Source organism: Chenopodium quinoa, unplaced genomic scaffold, assembly GCF_001683475.1.
Source record: "Chenopodium quinoa cultivar QQ74 unplaced genomic scaffold, ASM168347v1, whole genome shotgun sequence".
Classification (NCBI taxonomy): Eukaryota; Viridiplantae; Streptophyta; class Magnoliopsida; order Caryophyllales; family Amaranthaceae; genus Chenopodium; species Chenopodium quinoa.
Window position 1 is genome coordinate 367,700 of NW_018745000.1, and position 8,423 is coordinate 376,122.

At 30.8% G+C, this 8,423-nt stretch overlaps 1 protein-coding gene and 1 long non-coding RNA gene across 2 annotated transcripts; one reads left to right on the forward strand and one right to left on the reverse strand.

Annotated features, from left to right (window-relative positions):
- Positions 1 to 513: 513 nt before the first annotated feature.
- Positions 514 to 2,706, reverse strand: LOC110707454. The gene is made up of 3 exons (XR_002508495.1): positions 2,408 to 2,706; positions 1,746 to 1,914; positions 514 to 1,327 (listed from the first exon to the last, which is right to left on the reverse strand). It is a non-coding gene; the product is annotated as an uncharacterized LOC110707454 (long non-coding RNA).
- Positions 2,707 to 7,035: 4,329 nt separating this feature from the next.
- On the forward strand, positions 7,036 to 7,593 carry LOC110707466 (trigger factor-like). The gene has a single exon (XM_021885478.1). The coding sequence runs from the start codon at positions 7,036 to 7,038 to the stop codon at positions 7,591 to 7,593; it is 558 nt and encodes a 185-aa protein (XP_021741170.1).
- Positions 7,594 to 8,423: the final 830 nt, after the last annotated feature.

An 8,423-nucleotide genomic window follows, 5' to 3' on the forward strand; every position in this document is an offset into this window, starting at 1 on the left:
TAACAGTTCACTTTTTTTATTATCTTTGTAACTTGAGGTTAACTCGATCCTATATTAGACACACCTGCTCTTATTCCAAACATTCATTTTGATAGATCAATATGATAAAGTTAAAAAAAAAAATCTCAAAAGTAAATAGAAAATCTGAAAAAGTACATTAATATATCTCTAAACTAAATCAAAATAACTATGAAAAGAAATCAAAAGTAGAGCAATATATGTAAAAAGTAAATCATAACTAATCAAACGTAAATACAAAATGCTAAAAAGTATATCAAAATATCAAAAAAGTAAATACAAGTGAATAATTTCATTATTAAAGTAAATAATATTTACTCAAAAGTAAAATAGAAAAACTCAAAATTAAATATTAAAAATAATATATATAATCTAATTGTTCGAAGTGCAAGTAGAACCTACGTGGGGTTCGACCCCACATCTTTTGTGCACTTGCACAATGCTCTACCTATTGAGCTGGCTGGTGTACATTAAAGCATTCGATATAAGGAAAAATTAATTAAAAGTAAATAAATATTATTCAAAAGTAAAGCGAAGTACATCAAAAGTAATAAACAACAAAAATATATAGAGTATATGCTCAAATTTCAGTCAAAGTGAGCAACTACCATTCCAAATATTCCAGGTTATCAATAAATAAACCTACGTGGGATTCGAATCCACATCTTTTGTGCATGTGCACAATGCTCTACCTGTTGAGCTTGTAGGCTAGTATATACATTAAACATTCAAAGTAAACAAAATAATTCAAAAGTACATAAAAATCTTTTAAAAGTAAATTTAAAAATTTATACAGCACATGATGCCAAGCCTTGCTGGTGCACACCAATTCCAACCTGATTAGCAACAGAGAGGTGCGCATCAGTGTTAACTTTCACAACCCCCGGCTGCTGGTGCACACCAACTTGCATTCAGGGCAGCCTTATTTGTCACAGCAGGCTTGAATACTTAAATAGAGTACTCTCTATAATCATGTAGTAGCTTGGTATAATTAAATGCTAGACTTACATGACTAGTCACAAGGTCCTGGTAAATACTCGCATCCCTGCAAAACCAAGCAACCCAAGTCAGAACACATATCAAACTTAGTTCTTTTTTCTCCACCTTATGTGCAAGCCACAATAGACGCTCAGCAAAGGATCTTGTAGGCGCATCATTCAACGGCTCCACATAATTACTATGCTCCCATGTCCCAAATCAATTTTGCACCCCGACATTGGAACAAGGCATGAATGAAAGATTCACTTGAAGCCCCACATATCAAACAAGTGCAATCCGTTGTGACATGACAATAGTGTAAGCTCTGGGTCTGCATATAGATGGTGTTAGCCAAGAAGAACAAGTTTATCTACTCATATCTGTTTCATGATAAAAAAAAAAATAGCAATGCAAGCAACACATTGAATTTTGGATTGTGTGTGTGTGTGTGTATATGTGTCGCTATTAGTGTAAAAGACAACATATAGTAGGCAAAGGTCTGTTGCCTTTGTAGGTTGGAATTCACCTGCTTCATATTGAAAAGTGTAGATTGCTACTAAATAAACCATGCACACAATTATATACCAAACTCAGTCACTAACATCAACTCAAAAGTAACTACCATTAACTCAAAAGTAATCACCATTAACTCACAAGTAAATAAGACTAACTCAAAAGTAAATAAAACTAAATAATAAAATTCCTCTATGAATTTCACAAAACTAAATAATAAAACTCAGAAGACGTACAGGAATTTCATAACTGAAATATTTGAACCAATGTTGACCTTCTCATCTGATTTTAATAGGGCCTTGCTGAGCAACAACCTGTGTGATGAAGTCACAAAACAACCTGTGTTTCACTTTCTTCTATAAGATTAAAATAGCTAGCTAGATAAGTACCTTGCTAAGCCATAACCTGTATTGCAGTCGCAAAAGAAATATAAAACTAATATCAGCAACAAGACAATATCTGCAGGTATTTAATGAAATCTTATGGACAAAGTTGCACCTGGGCAATGGACAATAACCAAATGAGCAAAGACAACATTAGAAACTTCAAAAATAGTGGCTAAGACCAGATGAAATTTCCAGTATAGAAGCCTAGGACAAAAGTATCGATAAAAGCCATAATTTTAGAACATCAAATACAAAACCCCTAAAATCAGTCAAACTTGAAGAAAACCTCAATCGAACAAATTAGATAAATAAATCAAATTATACAAATTCAAACTAATTATTATTTCCAATAGACATAATGTGAAATTATAACAATAACAAATCAAATATATGATTAGCAGACAAAAATTAATTGAATAAAAATGGCGAAAACCTAACTTCACACTCAAATCAAACAAACGCAAAAAAATTTCACAAAATCACAAAAAGTATAATAAATAAAAAAGAATTACCTCAAACAATGACGAAAATCAAAGAACCAAAGCAAAAAAATTGATCAGCGAAGAACGAAATCCCGATTTCTATACAAGAGAAACGAAAATACAGTGAGATTTGAGAGTAGAGAGAGAAAGATCAAGAGAGGAGAGAGAAACAAAAGAACTTTGAAAAGAACATGAGAAAGGTCATTCAACTGGAAAAATTAAAAAATGCCTTTAATGAAATTGAAAAAGGCGGGTGAAACACAGTCCATCGGATTGAGAGCAATCAATGATCACAATGAGTTCCTAGTTCCTATTATAGGACTTGGTTCTCACATGATCCCAATTCTATATATATATATATATATATGTATATATATATATATATGTATATATGTGTGTGTATATGTATATATATATATATATATATCTTATATTTTTTAAATGTATGTACATTAAAAAAAATTAAAATTAGAAATTAACTTTTCGTAAATTGGGTTCAATCATTATCGTTTCAGGTTAAATACGGGTTGTATAAAAATAAAGGTTTCTAATTTTTAATTTAGTATTGTATTTAGTATTGTGTAATAATTATTTCTCTAAAATCGCTCAAAAAATCAAAAAATTAATCTTTTTATCCACTTAGTTTTAGGTACACTTGTTCGTTTAATCGATATTAAAATTATACGAAGTAATACGGTAAGCTGTTATTCTATATTATCAAATATCAATAGAGTTGATAAAAGACTTTAATTAAGCATGTGTAGAATTTATTTTACTTTCTTTTGGAATCAAGCCTTTTTCTTGAAAAAATATTTATAATTAACTTAACGTTTGGAATATGTGTAATTAAAACACCTTGGAATTGTGGACATCTATATCGTGAAGGTTACTTATAGAAGTGATACTTTGTACATTCTTATATTTGAAGGTGATTATTGTTTGCAAAGAGATCTTTACGTACAAATTATTTCTAAGCATTTTTATATTATTTTTTTGTCCAAAAATTCGTATAAGGATGTGAGAGTCAAAGGATCTTGATGCTGCTCTTGCTAAGTATGAGGATTTCTGCATTGTGCATAGCCGTATCATGGAGGACATTCAAGCCGGAGCGCAGTCATTAAAGATGGAGGTTGAAGAAAAAACGGATGAAGTTTATGCAATTATGAGAAATGCGTCTGAAGGAGTGGAAGAAGCTGTTGCTCAAGCACCTTATGTGGTTCCTGAATTTGTGAGGTTTTTAGATCGAGTAGAGAAAACAACGGCTGAAGGTGCTATTCAGCTTGAACAACTAAAAGAGGATAAAGAAAAGAAAAAGAATTAATTGGATGAGGTTTTGAATAAGCATAAGAAAAGGGCTAGGGAATAGGAAAAGGCTAGATGAAATAAGTTGTAAATCTTAGTTGGTTTGTCAACCAAATCAAATTGTTGAATATAAATATTAAAATTATTATTAGCCAATTATAATTGGATCTATTTTGCATCTTGATTGAGTATGAATTGTGATTAAATATTAACTTTTGTAATTAATAATTAAATTTTATGATTTCCTACATTTTAAAAGCAATTCTTTTTTGTTATATTTGTATATTAATATTATGTACATACAAGTACTCGATTGATAATCAATTGTTATAGATGAGAATCGATCTGAGCCACTAACAAATCATTATGAGAAAGTAGGGCATCCCCTTTATCTGCTAGTTTGAGTACACAGTCGTGCTCAACCACAACATTGACAAAGACATCTGTTGATCTCATAGCCTGAAATGGTACAAAAGAACATGTCAAGTTCAGTTTTTGGATATTGCATCATAACATACTAAATGAAAATTGAATTAGAGTCCCATTAAAAGGTTATATTACTTTAATTTGGTGGTAAGCAAGACAACTCTTTTTAAAATCAAGTACAAGTATATATTAGGTCTATAACATTATGTAGCCTTTATAATTGGAAAAAAAAACCTTAATATATATATTCAACAAGTCATTAGTTCTTTGAAATAAGGAGGATCATGCTGGATTCACATAATTATCGTTCACGGTAATTTAATACCATTGTTTCTTATAAAACACTAGTCATTTCTAATTGATATTAAATGAATTTGTGCAAATACATTTCATAACAAATACGGAGTAATAAATTTGTTGCATACAAATTTAATTTATTAATTAACTCATTCGTGCAAGCCTTAAAAGAGTATGATCAATTTATTCGATGTATGAGTACAATCATAATGGAATGGTTTGTAGTCGGATTATCATTTTATCTACTGTATTACAAAGTACTTCATCCCTATAAATTATTAGTCAGATCATACAAAGTACTCCGTATAATTTACCCTTCTATCAATTCAATTACAAAAATCATCTTAAATGATGTATTGTCTCCGTCCTTTAATTATAGTTCTATTTCTTTGGATTGCTATAACCATGGCATGATAGAGTCATCTATACACCCATAGAATATGAGCGATTTACCCCCTTTTTTTTATTTAGTTTTTTTTTATTATTTTTTCTAAAGCAAATTTTTATAATTTAATGTTTTTTTGTAGTATTCTTTAATCTAGCCTCCTATTCAATCGGGATACTTATACATGTATGTGACTATGTGAGAGCAATATTATTTTTCTCTTGAATACCCTAATTGGATTCTTGAATACCCTAATTAGTTTCAATACCTTTTTATATATATAGTATTATTTTTGTAATACGCTCCATTTAATCATCTCATCTTTACACAGATGTTAGGTTACTAACTTTATGTTATAAAGTTGAATGGATTGAATTTCTTTATCTAAGCTCGTCATCATCGATTTAGGGGATTAAACCAAATACAAAACTACGACTTTTATTCATCTTTTTACTTTTAATTGACAAAAAATTCCTTAATTTTCGTGAGAATTGAAACAATCATAATTATTTTTTTTTTATATTTTTTTATTGTGTCTACTTAGATTAAGAGAAAGATCATAACTTGATCAAATCTCTCATGAGTCAACTTAGTTTAACCCATATTTATGACACACAACCTTACCCTTGTGGATATACTTGTATGTGCACGTCAATTGATTAATTTAACAGGATCAAGTTGGGTTAGATTAAGTTGTCATATATTTAATTAATAACCAAAATTATCATTTCCACTTCGCAACCACTTCCAATTCCACATTTAATCTACTGATGCAATCCCCCAAATTTCACAAGTTGTCAGAATTGTTTTCATTTATTCATCAATTAACATACAAAATTAGTAATATTGTGTAATATTCCGTATATAACTTTTGCAGCTTCTATAACCAAAATCACCTTTACCAAAATTCATTAACTTGTTTAATACTTTTCAAAATACGTTTAATTAGTTGTACAAAAAAAAAAGACATAGCCAAGAGTATATACGTGTGTAATGGATGGTTGAAGTGATGAAGTTTTATTTTTAATCAATTGTTATAGATGAGAATCGATCTGAGCCACTAGGGCAGATGATTTTATTTTACAAAGTTTTGGAGGTTCACTTAATTAATACGCAAATCATAATACTCCGTAACATATTTAACCTCGGATTTGTCAACAGAAAAATCAAGCCGAACTTCACTTTTAATCCAGCAATGTATGAATTGTTAATGATTACAGTTTCATGTGGCTACTAGCTCAAAGATGATTCATTCCAGTTGAATTTGAGAGAATTAAAGATTACTTGAAATCATCCTACATTGGACACAAAAGAAAATTAGTTTTAATTTCAAATTACACTCGTCAATCCAATGAATTTGACAACACTTCTTTGTAATCTTGTTCGGTAGGGGTTACTTTTTCATGTGTTAAATTAGCTGGTCACATCGTGTGGCCAGTCACGTATTAAATTGGAAAAAATATTTGGCCTTAAATTGATCCTATTTAATAAGGTTCCTGAGTCCTGACCCTATTATTAACCGGGTCTACTCTCAGATTTCCAACATTTATTTAATTAGCCATCTATGTAACCCTTAGCTTCAATATAATATGTCAAATGTAACACTCCACTAACACTCCACTAATCTTTCTTCTATCTTAACAACAATAATTTGTTTCATTAAATTTAAATTTGTCTATATCTTAAGTATTGTGTTATCACTTTAAATTGCAATTTTTTTTTTGGTTTTTAAAATACGGAGTACAAAAATATGACAACACTTAATAAATTCCTTAGTACAAAAATATGACAACACTTAATAATTGCCTTGGAACTTAAAAGCCATTATTTGCAAAACTGCTTAATAATTAAAATAAATACAAAGTTTGTAAAATTTAGCTTTCAAAATACAAAATAAAAAAAAATTTAAAAATTTTTTGTAAAAATTAAAATAAATAAGAGTAAGAAAAAGCTATTAAGAGATAAGTGCATTGTTTGGCGTGAAGGGTTGCTTCGTTTCACGCACCAAGCATCACTTCAATTACATCACCATTAGAAAATAAATATAGTACTTCTTCTTTAATTTACCATTTCAAACCCTTTGATCTATCCTTTTCTTTACCAAATTTCTCCAAAATCACCCCTAAATTTCTTCCCAAAATTGGCTAAAAACACCCAAAATGTTGCATCAAGTTCGAAAAATTATGAAGAGGATGAAGAATCTTACATAGAGAGGCGTGTGGAATACATTCAGGCGGAATTGCAATGGATGGAAAGCCGCCGTTCAAAGAAGGAATGCCAACTTGAGGAAATGAAAGCTCGACTACACGAATGCAGGGAGAGGAAAAAGATTGAGGGAGGTGAAACTTCAGATGGTGATGAAGAAAGGGATATAAAGAGGCAGATAACAAGGAAAATTGGAAATGCAACACTGGAAAATCAAGGGGTAGAAGAAGCACCAGAAAAACAAGAGGTAGTAGCAGCACTGGGAGGCAATGTCAGAGAGATGGCGGAGATGGTAGACGCACCAGAGGAAGATGGTGATGCTGATGATGAGGAGTCAGAGGAAGAAGAGGAAGACGGAGATGATGAGTCAGAGAGATCTGATGATGATGAGGATGACGACGACGACGATGATGGGGATGATGGTGTCCAGCAACAGGATCCTTTTTTTGGGATGTTCCCTGATGTTGATGAGCCGGGAGATGACGCAGACGATATTCCGGAATACGTCTCTGGTTCTAATACTGACCACTCCTCTTCATCTGCTTCAACCAACTCTAATGCTTACAATCTCTCTCCCCACAACTACTTCAATATGGTTTAACCTCCTCCTCTCTGATTTAAGCTTAAGTATTGATGGTTTTTTTTGTGTTGGTTTTTGCTTCTTAAAACTTAAAACTTTTGGTTTGAGATGTTTTAATTATATGTTATGTTTATGCTAGATAAACTTCAATAGCTTATGGAATGGTAGATAAACTTTAATCTAAATGGTAGCTTTTGAATGCTTTAGTGTAAATTTTGTGATGATTGTGTAAATTTTAAAACATCTGGAATGGTAGCTTTTGGATTTGTGAGTATTATATGTATTTAATTTGCTTGGAATGCTTTATTTGGGATAGTTTTTATGTTGATTGAGAAGTATATATATGAGTGTTCTTTCTGGTAATGGCGCTAATGCCACAAAATTTAAAAACTCTCGCCATCAAACTTTGTACAAAGTGGGTTAACATAAGACTTTACCTTTCAGTACAACTTTGGCAACCTCTAATAGTACATAATAGGCCATTAAAAAAGACCATTGAATTAGCTATTGTATAAGTTTGAAGTTTTATTACCTGAACTGTAGGGTAATGAAACCCTTCAGTGTTACATATTTCACAATTTAATGGTTTTTAGGTAAAACTAGGGATTTATGTACTTAGGATTGAAAAGGGATGAAATGGGTTGATTAACATATGAACCTGTAGTTGACTAAGTATAATAAACACATACTCCATGTTTTGAGATTACAGAAAAACTTAGTGTCACATCTCTCTTATTACAACAAAAGCTGATTGATGAGATTGATAAATTGGGAAAAAGTGAAATTGTTACAATGAACTATTCTCCATGTCCCAAACTATTCTCCAGTTTTTGGAATCAGTATAAGAGTTA

Excerpts from the sequence above, each read along its gene's own strand:
- LOC110707466 (XM_021885478.1), top strand. The coding sequence starts at position 7,036 with ATGGAAAGCCGCCGTTCAAAGAAGGAATGCCAACTTGAGGAAATGAAA.